Source organism: Polyodon spathula, chromosome 46 (assembly GCF_017654505.1).
Source record: "Polyodon spathula isolate WHYD16114869_AA chromosome 46, ASM1765450v1, whole genome shotgun sequence".
Classification (NCBI taxonomy): Eukaryota; Metazoa; Chordata; class Actinopteri; order Acipenseriformes; family Polyodontidae; genus Polyodon; species Polyodon spathula.
In genome coordinates this window covers 1,275,305-1,297,890 of record NC_054579.1, presented here as the reverse complement: position 1 = coordinate 1,297,890, position 22,586 = coordinate 1,275,305, and the positions used below count along the sequence as shown (strand labels likewise).

The 22,586-nt window shown below is 50.2% G+C and overlaps 2 protein-coding genes across 4 annotated transcripts; one reads left to right on the top strand and one right to left on the bottom strand.

Moving 5' to 3' along the window:
* Nucleotides 1–485: 485 nt before the first annotated feature.
* On the top strand, nucleotides 486–13,443 carry sgsm3 (small G protein signaling modulator 3). Of its 3 annotated transcripts, XM_041237852.1 has the most exons (22): nucleotides 486–774; nucleotides 3,404–3,487; nucleotides 3,888–3,973; nucleotides 4,131–4,197; nucleotides 4,468–4,679; nucleotides 4,841–4,948; nucleotides 5,220–5,363; nucleotides 5,756–5,951; nucleotides 6,806–6,954; nucleotides 7,174–7,416; nucleotides 7,600–7,782; nucleotides 8,190–8,345; nucleotides 8,518–8,572; nucleotides 8,683–8,732; nucleotides 8,832–8,984; nucleotides 9,753–9,823; nucleotides 10,054–10,102; nucleotides 10,577–10,662; nucleotides 11,067–11,189; nucleotides 11,882–11,942; nucleotides 12,350–12,421; nucleotides 12,962–13,048. In XM_041237852.1, the coding sequence occupies exons 2-21, from the start codon at nucleotides 3,481–3,483 to the stop codon at nucleotides 12,419–12,421; spliced, it is 2,271 nt and encodes a 756-aa protein (XP_041093786.1). In that variant the 5' UTR covers nucleotides 486–774; nucleotides 3,404–3,480; the 3' UTR covers nucleotides 12,962–13,048. The 3 variants fall into 3 exon arrangements, with proteins under 3 accessions (XP_041093786.1, XP_041093783.1, XP_041093785.1); XM_041237849.1 differs by lacking the exon at nucleotides 12,350–12,421 and having other exon boundaries at nucleotides 487–774; nucleotides 12,962–13,443; XM_041237851.1 differs by lacking the exons at nucleotides 486–774; nucleotides 12,350–12,421 and adding an exon at nucleotides 3,044–3,071 and having other exon boundaries at nucleotides 12,962–13,443.
* Nucleotides 13,444–15,535: 2,092 nt separating this feature from the next.
* LOC121306087 (GTP-binding protein 1-like) lies at nucleotides 15,536–21,910 on the bottom strand. The gene is made up of 13 exons (XM_041237789.1): nucleotides 21,905–21,910; nucleotides 21,395–21,506; nucleotides 20,881–21,061; nucleotides 20,153–20,501; nucleotides 19,570–19,693; nucleotides 19,119–19,233; nucleotides 18,777–18,921; nucleotides 17,543–17,628; nucleotides 17,384–17,444; nucleotides 17,019–17,154; nucleotides 16,582–16,760; nucleotides 15,845–16,042; nucleotides 15,536–15,640 (listed from the first exon to the last, which is right to left on the bottom strand). Exons 1-13 carry the CDS (start codon nucleotides 21,908–21,910, stop codon nucleotides 15,536–15,538), a joined length of 1,797 nt encoding a protein of 598 aa, XP_041093723.1.
* Between the last annotated feature and the right edge of the window lie 676 nt (nucleotides 21,911–22,586).

Genomic DNA, 22,586 nt, shown 5'->3' with positions numbered 1-22,586 from the left:
CTAATTGCTATTTCAGCAAGCATTCGTGAAGGATCCCGGGGTGTCAGCTTCGACAACATGACTGAGGAGCTGGTTCCAGACCCTCACGATTCTCTGTGTGAAAAAAAAAAAAATAACGCCTCCTATTTTCTGTTCTGAATGCCTCTTTATCTAATCTCCATTTCTGACCCCCTGGTCCTTGTTTCTTTTTTCAGGTGTAAATAACAATAACAATAATAATATGGAATTGTTACTGGGAATCACAAACTAGAGGTCTGTTTTTTTGTTTTGTTTTTAACTCATGTCAGAATAAGGTCCTGAGTTCCCTTCAAGGGTTAACTTTTCCTTGCCTTGTGACGCACTCGGCCGCTCCCAGGATGCCCCGCGGCCGCTCATCCCGGCCGAAGCGTGGGCGGCGGAGTGATACCGCGTCCTGGTTCGGACTCGGTGAAGCGGACGGGGAGCCGGGACTACATTCCGCGGAAACAATGAGAAATCCCATTGAAGAAGCGCGGACGGATACAGCCGCGTCGCTCCGACGCGAATCGCTTTTATAGATAATCGGCTTGGAGGAAGGACTACTTCATATATGTATATAGATATTTATTATTTGTTGCGTGAAAGGTATTGCAATGTAGACACGTATGGAGTAATTACACTGACCGCACAGCCGCAGGAATGTGGATTTTGCGCCGATAGCTGCTGGTTACGATGGAGGCGTTGAAAAACAAGCCGTGTTAACAGCTGTGCATAGATCAATAATAATAATACTAATAATAATACAGTCTGGATCAGGTAAGGTTTGCATGCCTTTCAGGGTACGGTGTCTTTTGCAGGGGGGGTGACGGTGTGATTCTTACTGTTGTTAAACTCAACGCTATGGCAGTTTGTTTCAGAGTGACTTGCTGCCTGCAATAATAATAATAATAATAATAATAATAATAATAATAATCGAGCTGTTATAAATTGCATAGGCGTGTGCAAAGTCGTGATCAGTACTCAAACGCGTTATCTGAGGGGTGTGTGCGTCACTAGACCTCGTTAACGGTGTTGTACCGAAATATACGGGAAACCGGGGAAATCGGACACGCTGCCACGCCGGTGTAACGTGTAGCGATAACATCGTGACCCATAAGCACTGAGTAACCCACGCACTTTACATCCAGCAGCGCGTCAGCAGAGTCTGCAGTGTTAATCCGCACAAGCAAACACGGTTTAAAACCCTGCAGGACTTTATAATCTTCGTACCCCCCCCCCCCCATAACACAGACCAATGGGCCACTTCAACCCCACCCCCCCCAGTGAATCGTAGTTCAAGTTTTTGTTCAAAAAATGGTGGATTTTCCTGTCGTTGCAGTGCAGATGCCACTCTTTGGAGAATTATGCTACAACATGGCCTTTGCATACTCAGAGATCGTTCTACCATTAGAGTCGACAGCAGTGCGATCCAGTCCTGGTTTCACTAGGAGTTTAATAATCAGACACACCTGAGCTTGTTACCTAGACACACTGGGGGCTGATCAAGCTGGTAGTAAAACCTGGACTAGCTGGTAAGAGGTGAGAGAATGGATTTTAAAGATGGACTGGGGGCAAGTGATCCTGTTAATAAAGCTAATAAGAGGTGAGAGAATGGATTTTAAAGATGGTCAGCGCTCCTTTAAAGGGAGGGGTCAGTGATCCTGTTAATAAAGCTAATAAGAGGTGAGAGAATGGATTTTAAAGATGGTCAGCGCTCCTTTAAAGGGAGGGGTCAGTGATCCTGTTAATAAAGCTAATAAGAGGTGAGAGAATGGATTTTAAAGATGGTCAGCGCTCCTTTAAAGGGAGGGGTCAGTGATCCTGTTAATAAAGCTAATAAGAGGTGAGAGAATGGATTTTAAAGATGGTCAGCGCTCCTTTAAAGGGAGGGGTCAGTGATCCTGTTAATAAAGCTAATAAGAGGTGAGAGAATGGATTTTAAAGATGGTCAGCGCTCCTTTAAAGGGAGGGGTCAGTGATCCTGTTAATAAAGCTAATAAGAGGTGAGAGAATGGATTTTAAAGATGGTCAGCGCTCCTTTAAAGGGAGGGGCCAGTGATCCTGTTAATAAAGCTAATAAGAGGTGAGAGAATGGATTTTAAAGATGGTCAGCGCTCCTTTAAAGGGAGGGGTCAGTGATCCTGTTAATAAAGCTAATAAGAGGTGAGAGAATGGATTTTAAAGATGGTCAGCGCTCCTTTAAAGGGAGGGGTCAGTGATCCTGTTAATAAAGCTAATAAGAGGTGAGAGAATGGGTTTTGAAGATGCTCAGCGCTCCTTTGCCGGGACGTGCGACCCCCAGCGGGTCATTTCAGGAGCTGCATTGTGAAGAGGGTTTTTTTTCTGCCAGTCTGACTCACCCGTGGGCTGTTGAAGTGAACGCCGAGGCGATGCTGTCGTTCTCTAGGGCTGACTCAAAGCTCTCTTGACCACGGCATTGCTATAAATAAACCCTTATTTATATCTCTGTGTGTGTTTGAGCAAGAATGTCTCCCGAATATCCATGTCCAGCCCTCCCTCCCTTCCATGTCTGTTATGGTGCAAAGCTGCAGTTGTAATTTTTATAATGATAATTGCCCCCCCCCCCCCCCCCCCCCCCCCCCCCCCCGGTTTTAAGTGGTTTGGTTTGTTGGTTTTCGGATTAAGAGTCATCTCCTTATCCGTTCTGTATTGTGAAGTGTACAGGAACGCCCTGCTTAAACAACACGGCGAGGTTAGTTTGTTTAATGAGAGAGACTTCTAGTGGAAACGTTTGCCATTGAATTCACACTGAAGACACTGAGAGAGACTTCTAGTGGAAACGTTTGCCATTGAATTGACACTGAAGACACTGAGAGAGACTTCTAGTGGAAACGTTTGCCATTGAATTCACACTGAAGACACTGAGAGAGACTTCTAGTGGAAACGTTTGCCATTGAATTCACACTGAAGACACTGAGAGAGACTTCTAGTGGAAACGTTTGCCATTGAATTCACACTGAAGACACTGAGAGACACTTCTAGTGGAAACGTTTGCCATTGAATTCACACTGAAGACACTGAGAGAGACTTCTAGTGGAAGAGAGGGCAGGGAGGTATGTGTCCCTTCTTTGGCGCTATTTGGAGCAGGACTTAATAATAATAATTTAATAAAGAGAACATTCAACGGCACGCAATGGGTTAAATGAAGTAAAGCTGACGAAATGATTCCCTCGTTCTAAACCCGCCCCCACCCAGACGCGTGGAGTTTCGACGGAAACACATAGTTGTAACTCGCTCGCTGGCACGGACCTTCGTTTTGAAAATGTACTGTTTCGATTGTAACACGTGCTCTGGCGTTTTAAGTGTTTTGCTGTTTGAACGCTTTCGTGAAAACCAGTCCGCTCAATGTTACCTCTCTAATGTTTTTATTTTATTTTATTTTCAGGAATCAACCTTATCCTGGGAGTCTGAGCCGGGAAAAAAAAAGAAGTTGGATCTTAAACTTGGTTGAGGATCTACAAGATGTCAGGTAGTGCGAATTAAAGTGATTCAGATCAAACATTTAAGAACAGTGATCCTGTTAATAAAGCTAATAAGAGGTGAGAGAATGGATTTTAAAGATGGTCAGCGCTCCTTTAAAGGGAGGGGTCAGTGATCCTGTTAATAAAGCTAATAAGAGGTGAGAGAATGGATTTTAAAGATGGTCAGCGCTCCTTTAAAGGGAGGGGTCAGTGATCCTGTTAATAAAGCTAATAAGAGGTGAGAGAATGGATTTTAAAGATGGTCAGCGCTCCTTTAAAGGGAGGGGCCAGTGATCCTGTTAATAAAGCTAATAAGAGGTGAGAGAATGGATTTTAAAGATGGTCAGCGCTCCTTTAAAGGGAGGTGTGTGTGCCTTGTTAACCCCTGGTGTTCTGCTCTGTTTGCAGGAGGCTTCACTCCCGCCCCTGGGGGCCCCTTCTCCGCTCTCACCCCGAGTATGTGGCCCCAAGACATCCTCGCCAAATATTGCCAGGTACTGTTGGACCCTCAGTCCGTCTCTGTGTGTCTCAGTCTGTCTCAGTCTGTCTCTCTGTGTCTCAGTCTGTCTCTCTGTGTCTCAGTCTGTCCCTGTGTCTCACTCAAGTTTTTCTCATTGTAACCCTGCCTGATCCCGGCTTTCCGTATCTCAGAAAGAAGACACAGACGACCAGCCGCAGGTCCGATACGATGAGTTTGGATTCCGAGTGGAGGAGGAAGGTAGGGTGGGGGTTGGGGTTGGGGTCGGGGTTAACAGTAATGCTGCCGTTTCTGTGCTTGCAGCTCCCCCTGTCCTCTAGATGGCGCTCTGCATTACTGTAGGCTCGCCGCACTGTGTGGAGTTCAGCAGTGTTAGCCCCTGTACTCTGTATTGAGAGATGGTGGTGTTGAGGGTGTAGTGAATCCTCCTGTCCTGTAGATGGCAGTGTTTACTGTTAGCTCTCCACACTGTGTTAAGTTCGGGCTGCAATGTCTTCTCCTGTGCTGTAGATGGCGGCGAGCAGCCCCAGTCCGGCCGGCTCCTCGGGGCCCCCCTGTCCGAGGACCCCCAGCAGAGGCTGCGCTGGCAGGCCCACCTGGAGTTCACTCACAACCACGACGTGGGAGATCTGACCTGGGACCGGATCGACGCGAGCCTGCCCCGGTCCGACAAGCTTAGAGCGCTGGTGCTGACCGGCATCCCTCACAGCATGAGACCACAGGTACCGGGAGACTGAGACACAGAGAGCCAGACTGAGATACAGAGAGACAGACTGATACAGACTTTGCATCTCTATAGCATACAATCTCTGCTAATATACTCGGGCTGCAGTCTCCATACTGCTGACCAAACTCTCTCCCCCTCCCTCTCTCTCTCTCTCAGATTTGGATGCGTCTCTCCGGCGCTCTGCAGAAGAAGCGCAGCTCGGAGATGTCATACCGAGAGATTGTGAAGAACAGTTCAAACGAGGAGACCCTGTCTGCGAAACAGGTACCCCTCTCTCATTGAAGATCATTGAGGGTATAGTGAGCACACTGTGGTCCCATTCTACCAGCCTCACCCCATTGCAGCTGCCCTATACTTGTGCTACCATTGTAGTGTAATACAGAGCCATTGCAGTGCCGCTGTCTGCCTGTCTCTCATTGAAGATCATTGAGGGTATAGTGAGCACACTGGGGTCCCATTCTACCAGCCTCACCCCATTGCAGCTGCCCTATATTTGTGCTAGCGTTGCTGTGAGTGTCGCCCCCTGCTGTTTCAGATTGAGAAGGACCTCTTGAGGACTATGCCCAGCAATGCTTGCTTCTGCAACATGAACAGCGTGGGGGTCCCCCGGCTGCGGAGGATTCTGCGGGGGCTGGCCTGGCTGTACCCCGACATTGGGTACTGCCAGGGGACGGGCATGGTGAGTGAGCGCTGGCACGGCCGCCTGCAGCTTCATGACTGTCATCAACCCCCCCCTCACCTGTTCACTGTGTGGACTCTCCACTAGGGGAGCTCAGCCCTCCTCTCTGTTCTCTCTCTCTCTCCTCTCTCACCTCTCACCCCCTCTCCTGTCACCTCTCTCTCTCACCCCCCTCTCTCCTGTCACCGCCTCTCCTCACCCCCCTCTCTCCTCTCATCCCTCTCTCTCTCCTCTCACCCCTCTCTCTCCTCTATCTCTCTCCTCTCACCCCTCTCTCTCCCTCCCTGTCTCTCAGATGGTCTCCTCTCTCCTCTCACCTCTCTCTCTCTCTCTCTCTCTCTCTCCTCTCACCCCTCTCTCTCTATCCTCTCACCTCTCTCCCTTTCTCTCAGGTGGTCTCCTCTCTCCTCCTCTTCCTCGATGAAGAGGACTCGTTTTGGATGCTGGTTGCTCTGATTGAGGATCTGCTCCCCGCCTCCTATTTCAGCCACACCCTGCTGGGGGTGCAGACCGACCAGCGAGTCCTGAGACAGCTCCTGGCGCAGAGACTACCGAGACTGGACAAGCTGCTGCAGGAGCACGACATCGGTGAGGAGAGAGCCGCCGCCCTCCCCCCCCCCCCTCCCCCTCCCTGTCGTTACAGAGCTCTCTCTCATCACTCTGCACTGATTCCTCACCTCCTCTCTCTCTCTCGTTACAGAGCTCTCTCTCATCACTCTGCACTGGTTCCTCACCTCCTCTCTTCTCTCTCGTTACAGAGCTCCCTCTCATCACTCTGCACTGGTTCCTCACCTCCTCTCTCTCTCTCGTTACAGAGCTCTCTCTCATCACTCTGCACTGATTCCTCACCTCCTCTCTCTCTCTCGTTGCAGAGCTCCCTCTCATCACTCTGCACTGGTTCCTCACCTCCTCTCTCTCTCTCGTTACAGAGCTCTCTCTCATCACTCTGCACTGATTCCTCACCTCCTCTCTCTGTCTCGTTGCAGAGCTCTCTCTCATCACTCTGCACTGGTTCCTCACCTCCTCTCTCTCTCTCGTTACAGAGCTCTCTCTCATCACTCTGCACTGATTCCTCACCTCCTCTCTCTCTCTCATTACAGAGCTCTCTCTCATCACTCTGCACTGATTCCTCACCTCCTCTCTCTCTCTCGTTACAGAGCTCTCTCTCATCACTCTGCACTGATTCCTCACCTCCTCTCTCTCTCTCGTTGCAGAGCTCCCTCTCATCACTCTGCACTGATTCCTCACCTCCTCTCTCTCTCTCGTTGCAGAGCTCCCTCTCATCACTCTGCACTGGTTCCTCACCTCCTCTCTCTCTCTCGTTGCAGAGCTCTCTCTCATCACTCTGCACTGATTCCTCACCTCCTCTCTCTCTCTCGTTGCAGAGCTCCCTCTCATCACTCTGCACTGGTTCCTCACCTCCTCTCTCTCTCTCGTTACAGAGCTCTCTCTCATCACTCTGCACTGGTTCCTCACCTCCTTCGCCAGCGTGCTTCACATCAGGCTGCTCCTGCGAGTCTGGGACCTCTTCTTCTACCAGGGCTCCGTGGTGCTGTTCCAGATCGCACTGGGCATGCTCAGCATCAAGCAGGTCCACCCACCAGGGTCCACCCAACCTCAATCACAACCCCAATCACAACCACAACCCCACACTGGGTGGGAGTTATTGTTGGGGTTGGTTGGTGGAGTGAGTGGGTTTGTTGGGGTTAGTGTTGGTGTTGGGGTGTGGTTTCCTCTTTATAACATCTCTCTCTCTCTCTCTCTCTCTCTCTCTCTCTCTCTCTCTCTCTCTCTCTCTCTCTCTCAGGAGGACGAGCTAGTTCAATCAGAGAACTCCGCCTCCATCTTCAACCTCCTCTCCGACCTGCCCTCTGGGCTGGGGGACCCCTCCCTTCTCCTGGGGGAGTCCATGCGAGTAGCCGGCTCGCTGGGGGACCCCCTGATCGAAAGCCAGCGCCGGAAGCACCTCGCTTACATCATCGCGGAGCAGGGCCAGCCGGCCAATCAGCACGCAGCCATCGCTGCCACCGCACACAACACTAACCTGTCCAAGGTGAGGCCTGGGCTACATCTCGGGGACAGACTCCTCATCATGACAGCGGTGGGGGTCTCTGAATCTCAGATTCTGGGGTAGAGGGGGTCTCTGAATGGGGTCTCTCTTTTTCTTTCTCTTTTCTCCTCTCCCCCTCTCTCACCCCCCCCTCTCCTCCCCTCTCTCTCTCTCCCCTTCTCTCAGATCGTGCGGCGGGCGAGCGGGCGCAGGAAGTCCACGATCAGCTCCCTGTTGTTCGGGGAGAACAACTCCGAAGCCCTGAAGGCCAAAAACATCAAACAGACGGAGCTGGTGGCGGACATGAGAGAGTCGATCGCTCGGGTAGCGAAGCACTTCCAGAGCCTGGACCCCCGGGACTGCAGCATGGTGAGGGACTGGGGGGGGGGCGGCGCAGGTCTGTATCGCTTGTGATACGAGACCACAGCATAAAGAACTACAGCCCCCAGCATGCCTCGCCTTTGCCGCGGGTTCAGAGGCATGCTGGGGGCCGTAGTTCTGTATTGTAATAGAGGTTTGTATAGCAGCGCAAGACCACAGCATAAAGAACTACAGCCCCCAGCATGCCTCGCCTTTGCCGCGGGTTCAGAGGCATGCTGGGGGCCGTAGTTCTGTATTGTAAGAGGTTTGTATAGCAGCGCAAGACCACAGCATAAAGAACTACAGCTCCCAGCATGCCTCGCCTTTGCCGTGGGTGCAGAGGCATGCTGGGGGCCGTAGTCTTAGCTAGCAAATTCATTCTACAGGGAGATGATGCTAACCTTCTCTCTGTCTAGGACCTCACTCCAGACTACACCACAGAGTCTCACCAGAAAGACCACGAGAACTTTGTGCTGGTGTCCCGTAACCGTCGGCGACGGGCGAAGGCGCTCCTGGACTTCGAGAGACACGACGACGACGAGCTGGGGTTCCGCAAGAATGACATCATCACGGTCAGGCTCTGACATCGTCATCATCTTATCATACATACATGCATGCATGCATGCTGGCTAGGACTCCGGCTCCCAGCATGCCTCCGCCCCTGCGGCAGTGGTGAGGCATGCTGGGAGCTGTAGTTCTTTTATTGCTGTGTGTGGTCTCGTTGAAAGCGTCTCTGTGTTTCAGATCGTCTCTCAGAAGGATGAGCATTGCTGGGTCGGGGAGCTGAACGGACTGAGAGGTGAGGGGAGTCTGGCGGGTGGAGTCTGGGAGGGGGTGGAGTCTCTCTCCATGCTGGTGTTTTGAGTTTATATTCGTGGAGAGCTCTCAGACTCTGTTTATTTTCTCCAGGCTGGTTTCCTGCCAAATTCGTGGAGATTCTGGATGAGCGCAGCAAAGAGGTGAGAACTGTGTGTGTGTGTGTGTGTTATATTGAGTCACTGTGTTTGTGTGTTATATTGAGTATGTGTGTTGTATTATATTCTCTCTCTCTCTCTCAGTACTCGATCGCTGGTGATGACTCTGTCACAGAGGGGGTCACTGACCTGGTTCGGGGGTCCCTGTGTCCGAGCCTCAAAGCGATCTTCGAGCACGGACTGAAGAAGCCCTCCATCCTGGGGGGGCCCTGTCACCCCTGGCTCTTCATCGAAGAGGTACCCCGAAAAACCAGCCCCCTTTACACCCCAATCCCCACCTATTACTATTGACAGTGCTATAGCAGGTGAATCAGTCCCATGCTGTGCTATTGACAGTGCTATAGCAGGTGAATCAGTCCCACGCTGTGCTATTGACAGTGCTATAGCAGGTGAATCAGCCCCATGCTGTGCTATTGACAGTGCTATAGCAGGTGAATCAGTCCCATGCTGTGCTATTGACAGTGCTATAGCAGGTGAATCAGTCCCATGCTGTGCTATTGACAGTGCTATAGCAGGTGAATCAGTCCCATGCTGTGCTATTGACAGTGCTATAGCAGGTGAATCAGTCCCATGCTGTGCTATTGACAGTGCTATAGCAGGTGAATCAGTCCCATGCTGTGCTATTGACAGTGCTATAGCAGGTGAATCAGTCCCATGCTGTGCTATTGACAGTGCTATAGCAGGTGAATCAGTCCCACGCTGTGCTATTGACAGTGCTATAGCAGGTGAATCAGCCCCATGCTGTGCTATTGACAGTGCTATAGCAGGTGAATCAGTCCCATGCTGTGCTATTGACAGTGCTATAGCAGGTGAATCAGTCCCATGCTGTGCTATTGACAGTGCTATAGCAGGTGAATCAGTCCCATGCTGTGCTATTGACAGTGCTATGGCGGGTGAATCAGTCTCATAGATTTAGTGTTGATTTTTACCAGTCCAATATTTTGTTAGGAAGGTGGTCTTTATTGTTATCATTATTAATTATTAATTGTTATTGTTTATTTCTAGGCTGCAGGGAGGGAAGTTGAAAGAGATTTTGACTCTGTTTACTCCAGACTGGTCCTCTGCAAGACTTACAGGTACACAGCACCCCCTGTCTTCAAAACCGCGCCACTGCAGGATGCATCAGCCTCTCAATATTTCAGTGACTAAAAGAACCTTAATAAATTCAACGGCAATCGTTTCCACTAGAAGTCTTTCTCAGTGTCTTCTAGTTTCACCTCAATAACGCTGATGAAGGCACTAGAGCCCCAGACTAGAGCTGTTCTGCTGGACTCAGTTTAGTTTCAGTTCTGATTTGTTTTCCCAGGTTGGATGAAGATGGTAAAGTCTTGACTCCTGAGGAGTTGCTGTACAGGGTATGTGTTGGGCGTTGCTGTGTGTAGGTCTCAAGGCGCAGTTTTGAAAGACGCACGTGCTTTTAGCAAATGTTTTGTTTTCTAACCTGGCTGGAAGTTCACTGGGTTAATCTCTTTGCACAAGCTATGATTTCAAATAGCGTTTCTCTCTCTCTCTCTCTCTCTCCAGTCTCTCCTGTCTATTTCTCCTCTCTCTCTCCTGTCTGACTCTCCTCTTTCCTCTCTCTCTTCTTTCTTCTCTCTCGCCTAACTCTCCTCTCCAACTATTTCAAATTCAACGTGCTTTACTGGCACTGATGACAGATTTTCATCTTTTACAGAAAACAATTAACTGTTAAAACCTGTGAACGAGTAAATATTATAGCAAAAATAACAGCATATATAAACAAACCATAATAAAACTCTCTCCCTCCCTCTCTCCTGTCTCTTCCTCCCTTTTTCTCCTCTCCTCTCCTCTTTCCTCTCTCTCTCCAGGCTGTCCAGTCTATCAATATGAGTCATGATGCCGCACAGACTCAGATGGACGTGAAGTTCAGATCTCTGATCTGCGTGGGATTGAAGTAAGCAGTTCTCCCGTCTCGCTGCTCGATTCCAGCTCGGTCACCCGTTGGTCTGTCGCTGGATCGTTGTTCTTGTGTTGCTTTGTTTCAAGTGCAAGTTCTCCAGAGTGTTTGATCAATTTGAAGTTACAATCTTATTCCATTAAAATCTCAACTCTCTCTCCTCCCCTCCTCTCTCCTGCATGTCCTTCCTTATTGCTCTCTCCCTTCTCTCTCCCACTCCTGTCCCTCCTTCTCTCCTCTATCCTGCCCCTCCTTCCTTATCACTCCCTCCCCTCCTTCATCTCTCCCTAACCCTCCTTATCTCCTGCTTCTCCCCTCCCTCATTATCTCACCCCCTCCATCTCTCCTGTCTCCCCCCCTCTCCCTCCTCTCTCCTCCCCGTCTCTCCTCCCCTCTCTCAGTGAGCAGGTTCTTCACCTGTGGCTCGAGGTTCTGTGCTCCAGTGTGCCGAGCGTGGAGAAGTGGTACCAGCCCTGGTCCTTCCTGAGAAGCCCGGGCTGGGTCCAGATCAAGTGTGAGCTCAGGTACTGAACCAGAACCAGAGCCAGGCCGAGTCCACATCTTCAGACAGTGAGAGAGAGAGAGCAGGGCTGGGAATCAGACTCCTATTGCACAGCGGTGTGATCAAGTCCAGGTTTCACTGCTACCAGCTTGATCAGCCTCATTATTATTATTATTATTATTATTATTATTATTATTATTATTATTATTAGTAGTAGTAGTAGTAGTAATAAATTAGAAGGCTCGCTGGTCTAGCGGTTAGAAAAAGAGGTCTTGATACCAGGAGGTTCAAATCCCGGCTGAGCCTCCGACTCGCTGTGTGTGTGTGTGTGTGCGTGTGTGTGCCTGAGTGAGTCACTTCACCTCCTTGTGCTCCGTCCTTCGGACGAGACGTCAAACAAACGAGGTCCTATTGGAGACTCTGCAGCAGGAGCGGTTGTTGATGATGCAGAGTTCACCCCCCTAGTCTCTGGAAGTCTCTGCTGAACGACTCAATAATAACACGGATTGCTCTTGCTGGATCGTCTATAGTAATTGTGTTAACGAGGGACTCCTTTGCTGTGATTTAATTAACGCGTTGTACTCAGTTTAACAACTTCCCTTTTCTCAGAGGCGATTACTCTGAGGGGATTTGAGTTTTGGGACGCGCGTGTTCTGCAGAGAGCGGTTTATTGTTTTGTAATTTTTAGGGGTTTTTTTTGCTGTTTCGTTTCAGAGTGCTGTCCAAGTTCGCCTTCAGCCTTTCACAAGACTACGAACTGCAGACGAGAAAAGAGGTGAGAGTATTCAAAACAGCCTTGACACTCTGAAAACTACAGCTCCCAGCACCCCTCACTGTGGCTGCCGGTGCTGAAGCAGGCTGGGAGCTGTAGTTTATTATTCTGGTTCACCCCTCCCTACATTATCCAGAAAGTCAAATTGACTTAAAGAACTACAGCTCCCAACATCCTTCGCTGTGGTTGGTGCTGAAGCATGCTGGGAACTGTAGTTTTAATTCTGGTTTCTCCCTTACATTGTGTACTGGAGTCAGTTTTGACTTTCTGGAGACCAGAACTACAGCTCCCAGCGTCCCTCGCTGTGGTTGGTGCTGAAGCATGCTGGGAACTGTAGTTTTTGACTCTAGCATCCTATTGATGTATGTGTGCCTCTGTCACTGATGCTGTGTACCCCCATCGTTCCCCAGAGCGCCCCGGTGTTGAAATCGGGAGTAGTGGACATGCTGGTCACCCACCACCTGTTCAGTTGGGACCTCTAGGTACGCCGTGTAACCATAGCAACGCCTTAGCGACACCGTGGTGATGGGGCTGGCGTATCTCATTTTTGGTGTATCTTTTTATGCAGGGGGGGTGTGTCTTGGTGTTAGACTTCTAGTGAAACCAGCAATTGAAACTGTTGTGCCTCCCCCGCCTGGTTTAATAAAGACACACCTGAGCTTGTTCGCTTTGCACTGTGTGGTCAATCACACTCATAGTGCTGTAAAATGCTCCAATTAACTGTTGTGCTTCTCTCTGCGCTGTAGAAAGCTCTAAAACAACCCGCCGTTTCCTTCAGTGCTGTAAAACGCTCTAACAAAACCAGGTGTTTCTCTCAGTGCTGTAAAACGCTCTAACAAGACCAGGTGTTTCTCTCAGTGCTGTAAAACGCTCTAACAAAACCAGGTGTTTCTCTCAGTGCTGTAAAATGCTCCAACAAAGCCGGGCGCTTTCCTCTGTGCTGTAAAATGCTCTAGTGAGGCCGGGCGTTTCTCTCAGTGCTTGACGTTGCCAGTTTCCCATTTCTCTTTGTTCTTTGACAGGAAAAGGAGAGGAAGCCGCTGAAGGAAGGCGTTCAGGACATGCTGGTGAAGCACCACCTGTTCAGCTGGGACATCGATGGCTGAACAGCAAAAACAACAGACTTCCTGTGCTGCGGGTCAACTTCACTCCCATTCAAACCTTCAGAAAGAACCAACTGAATGAAGCAGGCAAGCGTTTGGGCTCTAGCGCTGGAACGAGTCTCCTGGACTCGGTTTAGTTTCAATAACGCTGATGAAGGCACTAGAGCCCAAATGCCACTCACACACTTTCTCCGAGAATATAATTGTAAGATACAACTTATGAAAGTATTCAGATATTTGATGACAAAATTGATTAAAGAATAAACATTATATAAGAAATTATTAATCATGTTGAAATGTTTTCCTTTTTGAAGATTACATTGTCTGTGATTCGTTCTTCATATCATACCAACATGTAAAAAACACCCTCAAAAAATAAAAAAAAATTATATTCCTCGATATTTTGTTTTACGAGACATTTCATTTTAGTTTCCTGCTGTGTGTGTTGCTGAATTCACACTGAAGACACTGAGAGAGACTTCTAGTGGAAACGTTTGCCATTGAATTCACACTGAAGACACTGAGAGAGACTTCTAGTGGAAACACTGAAGACACTGAGAGAGACTTCTAGTGGAAACGTTTGCCATTGAATTCACACTGAAGACACTGAGAGAGACTTCTAGTGGAAACGTTTCCTGTTAAATTAATTTATTTGTCTATTTCCTGTTTTGTACTGAAATTTCACCCCAAGATTTCATACAAGACAACACTGCTGGTTTCTGACAGATTTTATTTAAAACGTTTTAAATTTTTTTAAACAACTCAAATCTGGGAAGCTTGGAAGCAGGGCTTCAATTTTCAATATTTGTTTTTTTTTTTTCTTTCAAAAAATAGTCGTGCAATTCTTCAGCGCCTCTCATCTCTCTCTCAAAAAAAAAAAATAACAACACACAAGCTATAAAAGAGAACGTTACTGTCTGACTTTTTAATATTGGAGTTGCAATGCCCTTTACATGAATGATGCTTCAGAAAGAAAATTCTGTCTTGCTCTTAAAAATTATTATTTTTTTTTAAATAGTCATTTCCAATTTTAAACCCACACAAATTCTTTCAGCTAAAACAAAACAAAAAAAAAATCCTTCTCTTGCAGTCTGATTCCCAGTCCTGTAGAATGAATGAATTATATATATTTCTACACGGCTGGGAATCAGACTCCCGCTGCACAGCAGTGTGATCCAGTCCTGCTTTCACTAGGAGTTTAATAATCAGACTCCAGTCCTGCTTTCACAGACTCCCGCTGCAGCAGTGTGATCCAGTCCTGCTTTCACTAGGAGTTTAATAATCAGACTCCCGCTGCACAGCAGTGTGATCCAGTCCTGCTTTCACTAGGAGTTTAATAATCAGACTCCCGCTGCACAGCAGTGTGATCCAGTCCTGCTTTCACTAGGAGTTTAATAATCAGACTCCCGCTGCACAGCAGTGTGATCCAGTCCTGCTTTCACTAGGAGTTTAATAATCAGACACACCTGAGCTTGTTCCCTAGACACACTGGGGGCTGATCAAGCTGGTAGCAGCGAAACCTGGACTGGATCACACTGCTGTGCAACAGGAGTCCGATTCCCAGCCCTGAGACATTTATAAAACATAAACAGCGAAGGGGTGGTAAGGTTAACTTCTTAAAAAAATAAAGAAATGCTAAAACTGTCTCAAACATGCTTTTGAAAAGATTTTTAATTCTACAGCTTCCTTTACAAAACGCTCTGACTTTCACATCTCTGTTTGCCTCCTGTCGCTGCCACTCTGCCTGTGTTACAGTTAAATGGGTCCCCCCCCGTCCAGATTGTCATGGGACGCGATTTATTTTGCAAATTAAATCTGGACCCCCCCCCTCCGACACTGGGAGATACGAAAAAATAAACGAGAGATTTATTTAAAAAGAGCGTGCCTCGTTAATATAAATAAAAATTGAGAATCTGTATTTTCAGAAACGCTACTGTAAAAAAAATAAAAAATAAAATAATATCGTTTCGGATTTTCAACGACGAAGAAAAAACTGTTTTTTTTCGTTGGATGTTTTCAAAAACGCGCTCCCCTCGTCATCGGACAGACAAAACTCTTTTGAGAAAATGGAGGGAGGGAGGGGGCCGGGGGGGGGGGAGGGGGGTTTGGTTTAATGCTTCTAATCGAAATGCTTGTTCGTTTATGAACCCTGCTGTCGCCTTTGTTTTTTTTGTACACCAAAATAGGTACTGTGTTGACAGGCCAGTTGGTTTACATTCCCGCTCCGAGAACAAACCATTTTAGAAAAGGTGATCAGGAGCCAGGAGTTTGAGCAGGGTTACAAACTCACACTAGCCCTGCTGCTGCTGCACCCAGTCCTGGGGTTCAGAGCTCCCCTCAACGAAGTCTAGTATTATTAATATTCCAATGATCAGGAGTTTGAGACTAAATTGAGTTCTGAACCCCAGGACTGGCTGCAGCAGCAGGGCTAGTGTGAGTCCGTCTGTCTGTCTTTTTTCAGGTCTATACCCATCGTGTGTTTTTAGCGCGTGTTTAATTAATTCCTCCACCTGCAGGGGGCGCTGTGGGGGCACTGCTCAGGGACTTTGCTTTATGCCGCTGGCCTCCTCTTCTCCTGCCGCCTCCTCCACTCTTTGGCTAAAATAAAAACAAAAACAAAAACACAATTATTACTATTAATTGGTCATTTTTTTGACCATTTTTTTTTTTTTTTTTTTTTTTTTTTTTTTTAAAGACAAAAGATTTAAATTTAATTTAATAACAAAATAATATTTGTAAATTCAAAAAAGGCATTTCAGTTCTCTCTCTCTCTCGGATCTGTCTGGATCCGTCTCAACTCACCGCCGCTGTGTTGGTCTCTGGGCTGGCCGGCCGGGCGGAGCCTGGCTGTGCAGAGGGAGTGTCCTCGGTGCTGGCTCCGCCCCCGGCGCCAGGCCCCTCCTCTCTCCTGGCCGGGAAGGCGTGGCTCTTTTTGCTGGGCTGCATTTTGATTTGCTGTGGTTTGGAGTTCGATGGGGAGGTGTTGGCGGACTGAAGCAACTAGGGAAACGGAGAATTAACATGAGAGAGAGAGAGAATGGGACCACAGTGTGCTCACTATACCCTCAATGATCTTCAATGAGAGACAGTGCAATGGCTCTGTATTACACTACAATGGTAGCACAAGTATAGGGCAGCTGCAATGGGGTGAGGCTGGTAGAATTGTGCTCACTATGAGAGAGACAGACAGACAGCGGCACTGCAATGGCTCTGTATTACACTACAATGGTAGCACAAGTATAGGGCAGCTGCAATGGGGTGAGGCTGGTAGAATGGGACCACAGTGTGCTCACTATACCCTCAATGATCTTCAATGAGAGACAGGCAGACAGCGGCACTGCAATGGCTCTGTATTACACTACAATGGTAGCACAAGTATAGGGCAGCTGCAATGGGGTGAGGCTGTAGAATGGGACCACAGTGTACACTCAATGATCTTCAATGAGAGACAGACAGACAGCGGCACTGCAATGGCTCTGTATTACACTACAATGGTAGCACAGGTATAGGGCAGCTGCAATGCAGGGGTTGTGCGTTACCTTGACGATGGTGCCCACTGCCTTGGTCCTGCCCTCTCTGAAGACCAGCCTCTGGTCCCGATGCAGGTATTCGGGGGTCTTGATGAAGCGGAAGTGGACGCTGGCCTTGTCTCCAGTACGCAGGCAGTCTCTGTTCATAGACAGGATAGTGGCAGTCTGTCTGATACTGCCACAGTGAACTGGAGGGGAGAGAGAGAGGGATGGAGGGGAGAGGTGGAGCGAGAAAGGAGAGGAAAAGGCATTCTTAACAACTTCAAAAGACAACTGTATATTGAATTGACACTGAAGACGCCGACAGAGACTTCTAGTGGAAACGTCTGCCATTGAATTGACACTGAAGACACAGAGAGACTTCTAATGGTTTGTCAGTTAGCTTGCTAGTGCCTTCCTCAGCTTTCCTGTCTCGCTCTCCCTCTCCCTCTCTCTTTCTCTCTCACCCATGGCCTGGTAGCGAGGGCTGATGGTTGTCGGGTGATGAAGGACCAGAATCTCCGCCTCAAACTCCCAGGAGGCCTGAGGGTTGAGCCGGGGAGAGACCATCACCATGCCCTTCCGAATAGAGGAGCGCTTGATCTGAGGAGAGAGAGAGAGAGAGAGAGAGAGAGAGAGAGAGAGAGAGAGAGGAAGGGAAAGAGGGCAGAGGGGGGAGGGGAGGTGAGAGGGAGGGGGAGGAGAGAAAGTGAGAACATATTACCTGATAAGACACCTGACCTATCTTCACTTAGTGCCCCTTACCCCTCCTCTACACCCCTTGCCCCCTCCATCAACCCCGATTCCTCTCTCCTCCCCAGGCCCCTCTCACCTTCTTGAGTGAAAAGGAGGCGGTCTGCCCACCCCGCACTTCCTTCACAGGCATGCGTTTCCTGTGGATGGATTTGACAGCGATGGGGTGGAAGTTCCCCAGGGGGTCGGGACCCAGCAGCAGCACGTCATTGAGACGACCGTCAGAGTGGTACCAGACCCCAGGGGGTCGGGACCCAGCAGCAGCACGTCATTGAGACGAATCAACCCACGCAGAGTGGTACCAGAGACCACCGTGCCCACGCCCTGAAACACACACCGAGACACTGAGACACACACAAACCCACGCAGAGTGGATCCAGAGACCACCGTGCCCACGCCCTGAAACACACACCGAGACACTGAGACACACACACACCCACGCAGAGTGGATCCAGAGACCACCGTGCCCACGCCCTGAAACACACACCGAGACACTGAGACACACACACACCCACGCAGAGTGGATCCAGAGACCACCGTGCCCACGCCCTGAAACACACACCGAGAGACTGAGACACACACACACCCACGCAGAGTGGTACCAGAGACCACCGTGCCCACGCCCTGAAACACACACCGAGAGACTGAGACACACACACACCCACGCAGAGTGGATCCAGAGACCACCGTGCCCACGCCCTGAAACACACACCGAGACACTGAGACACACACACCCACGCAGAGTGGATCCAGAGACTACCGTGCCTACGCCCTGAAACACACACCGAGACACTGAGACACACACACACCCACGCAGAGTGGATCCAGAGACCACCGTGCCCACGCCCTGAAACACACACCGAGACACTGAGACACACACACACCCACGCAGAGTGGATCCAGAGACTACCGTGCCCACGCCCTGAAACACACACCGAGACACTGAGACACACACACACCCACGCAGAGTGGATCCAGAGACCACCGTGCCCACACACCACTGAGACACACACACACCCACGCAGAGTGGATCCAGAGACCACCGTGCCCACGCCCTGAAACACACACCGAGACACTGAGACACACACACACACCCACGCAGAGTGGATCCAGAGACCACCGTGCCCACGCCCTGAAACACACACCGAGACACTGAGACACACACACCCACGCAGAGTGGATCCAGAGACCACCGTGCCCACGCCCTGAAACACACACAGAGACACTGAGACACACAGCCTGGGTCAGCCAGCCCTGCGGAGAGCCTGGGTCAGCCAGCCCTGCGGCGAGAGCCTGGGTCAGCCAGCCCTGCGGCGAGAGCCTGGGTCAGCCAGCCCTGCGGCGAGAGCCTGGGTCAGCCAGCCCTGCGGCGAGAGCCTGGGTCAGCCAGCCCTGCGGCGAGAGCCTGGGTCAGCCAGCTCTGCAGAGGGGGTGTTAGTGGACAGGACGGGACGGGCGACTCTCTCTTGTACCGGGACAGAGTAGGTGTCGTCGATCTGGAACTCGGCAGGTTCGTCGTCGCTGAAGGAGGTCCTGGAGGACAGCAGGTTGAGGAACATCTTGAGAAGGTCCATGTTCTCACCGGTCACGTTGGAGATCTGGAATATCGGACACATCCTGCGGGAAGAGACCGGAGAAACCTCAGGACCGCGATTCGTCGATACGCAGTGAATCGGGCCAGCCCTGGCTAAAGAACTACAGCTCCCAGCATGCCTCTTCACCCACGGCGGTGGTGAGGGATGCTGGGAGCTGTAGTTCCTGAATGACAGAGTCGGTTTTGTGATGCCTTTCTGTCGGACTCCAGCACAGCATACCTCTCTGAGCTGAAGTTGGAGGCCGTGACAATGACATCATCGGTGTTCTGAACCAGGACGGGAATCTTCCTGCAGCCCGGAGACTTGAGCAAACGATGCAACAACTTGAGAGTCTCTGAGACAGAGGGGGAGAGAGAGAGAGAGAGAGAGAGAGAACTTGAGCAAGCAATGCAACAACTTGAGAGTCTCAGATAGAGAGAGGAGGGGATGACGAGGGAGAGAGGAGAGAGGGGAAAGAGACAGGGAGGAGGAGATATGGCAGAGGAGAGGGAAGGAGAGAGGAGAGTGAGTTAGGGAAGGAATGGGAGGGAGAGAAGGAGGAGAGACAGAGAGATGGGATAGAGGAGGAGGAGAGTCCACGCTGGTATTTCAGGGTGAGTTCTGGACAGTCTCTGTGCTGCTCCAGGGCGTCTCGGGGTGGGGTCGGAGGGGTCACCAGCTCCCCTCTTACCTTGCAGGATGTTGGCCGGGCACATGTCTATCTTTGTGACCACCACGAACACGGGCACGTTGAGGGCCAGCGCCAGCCCCAGGTGCTCCTTCGTCATGCCAACGATGCCAGCGTTACTGCCAACCTGTAAACAGCACCCCCGAGAGAGAGAGAGAGAGAGAGAGAGAGAGAGAGAGTCACTCTACACCCTCTCACCCCTACAGGATACTGTCTATAGAGAGCTCTCCCCTCCTCTCTCTCTCACCATGAGCATGCAGAAGTCTGGCAGGTCTCTCCCCCTCTCCCCTCTCTCCCCTCTCACCATGAGCATGCAGAAGTCTGGCAGGTCTCTCCCCCTCTCCCCTCTCCGGGAAAGAGTGGTACTCCGTACGTCTTCAGACCGTCCAGAGAGGGGAGAGGGGAGGGGAAAGAGTGGCACTGCAGAAGTCTCAGACCGTACAGGTCCCCTCTAGTACTGAGCACTCTCCCCCCCAGGGGAGAGGGAGAGGGGGTATCAGTAGTTTCAGGCAGGTCAAGTCAGGCAGGTCTCCAGCATGCAAAAAGTCTGGCAGGTCTCTCCCCCTCTCCCCCTCCTCTCTCTCACCATCAGCATGCAGAAGTCTGGCAGGTGTCCAGTCATGCCGAACACAGTGGTTTTCAGGTACTTCTCGTGGCCCGCCAGGTCGATGAAGGTGATCACCTTGGCTGACCTCTCGCAGATCTTGGTCCAGTCCAGGCTGCCCCCGTGCCCGTCGGGCAGGTTCACCACGCCCCCTCGCTGGTCGAACCCCAGGATGTCGTTGCCCACGCTGCTGGTGCGCCCCGACTCCATCTCGTGCTTGTGACGGAACAGCTTCTGCCGGGCGAAGCCGCGGCCGTTGTCCAGCTCGCCGTGGGTCAGCACCCCCAGCAGAGTGGACTTCCCGGCGTCCACGTTCCCCACCACCGCCACTCTGCAGCAGCAAGCACACCGAGACAGGGACAGGGGGACACATAGCAGAGAGTTAGGAATTTATATAGGGCTGTGTGTGTGTGTGTGTGTGTGTGTGTGTCTGTCTGTCTGTCTGTGGAAACTGTTGCCCACTGACAGCCATCTTGGCTCTAATCTCTATAGGTTTCAATGGGAGGTGGGCTCCAGATCAGAGCCAAGATGGCGTTAGTTTCATATAACCCACAACTACCCGTGTCTGTCTGTCTGTGCTGCAGTTTATCAGCGGTCTCTCTATATATACATAAACGGCCACCCAGCGGCTGTGATCGTGGCCCCTGGTTCTGTACTGGTTTGAATGGGAGGCGCCCCCAGTGTTTCCCAGCCCTGCTAGCGGTACGCACCGGACCTCGAGGAAGTCGGCCTCGCCCACGCGTCTGCGGATGAGGTAATCACGCACCCGCCCCCCCGCCTCGGGCCGGTCCCGCAGCAGCACCATGTCCGCGCCCACCTGCTCCGACAGAGACATTACCGTGGCAACCGAGGACTGCATGTCCACTTCATCCAGCCCATAATCACCGCCGTCTGAGAGAGAGGGGGGGGGAGAGGAGAGAGAGAGGAGGAGAGAGAGAGAGAGAGAGAGAGAGAGAGAGAGAGAGAGAGAGAGAGAGAGAGAGAGAGAGAGAGAGAGAGGAGAGAGAGAGGAAAGGAGAGGTTAGAAGGGCTTCTCAAACCCGGTCCTGGGGTCCCCCTGTGGCTGCTGGTTTCCGTTCCAACCCAGCCCTCAATTACTGAACTGAACTGATAACGTGCTTAATTAGACCATTTTACTTGTTTTCAGCTCTTGCACAGTTTGCATATTTCAAGTTAGCGATAACATCTGTTAAGTAACTTGAACCGTTTCTCCTGTCCTCTCACCTGAACCGACTCCCACCACATAGATAGTCTCCCCACAGCCCTCCTCCATCCGCTCTCTGAGCTGTCTGAGCAACGAGTCAAACTGCTCCCCGCTGGGACTGACAAGAGCCAGCTGAGAGAGAGAGAGAGAGAGAGAGACAGCGTTAACCACTGTGCCTGACTGCACCCTCTCTGGAGACACAGTTAATGAGTGTGACCTACAGCCCTTGTAACTTCCTCTTTCTCTCAGTCAAGACAGACCAGGGATGGAAATAGGACTGGAGGTTTGCAGCTGATTTTATAGTGGAGAGAGCTGCAGTATATTGGTGGTAAAAGTGGGATATTTAGACAGCGAGATCAGGGCTGGGAATCAGACTCCTATTGCACAGCAGTGTGATCCAGTCCAGGTTTCACTGCTACCAGCTTGATCAGCCCCCAGTGTGTCTAGGGAACAAGCTCAGGTGTGTCTTATTATTAAACTCCTAGTGAAAACCAGGACTGGATCACACTGCTGTACAGCGGGATTCTGACTCCCATCCCCTATTACCGAAAGCCAGCAGAAGGGATGGGATTGATTTCAGACCAGGACAACAATGCCAAGCGACGCTGCGAAACATTTGTAACGATAGCTTTGCATCACGCTGTAGAAGGACCTTGCTGGTTAGGACTACGGCTCCCAGCATGCCTCTGCACCCGCGGCAATGGCGAGGCATGCTGGGAGCTGTAGTTCTTTACGCTGTTGGTCTCGTATCACAAGCGAGACACACCTCTATTACGATACATCATGTATATATTACACAGAAACAGCCTGCTTTGTATTATACACTATCTGGAAAGCTGTTGTAATGGCTATTATATCTAGTACTATATTTGGCAGATATTTGTGACAGAACTTTATATGTACACAGATTTAAATCTAAAAGTTCATAAAAATCATATCACGGTTATTATACGCAAGGGTTAATAATATGTAATAATTCAAAGCGTATCTTTCACAAACAAACAAAAAAGGCATTTCAAACAATTACATCAGCCAGACCGCGTAACAATTCAAAACAATACACACCCACAGCCATTCATAAATAACTTATAAACGAGAAAGAGTCTTTCTGAAGTCGGTTATTAATGTGTTAGTAATCTGGAAAACGACAAAAAAAAAACAACCGTGTTTCTGTTGCCAGAACACGAGTTTAACTCAATTGAATGTGACACG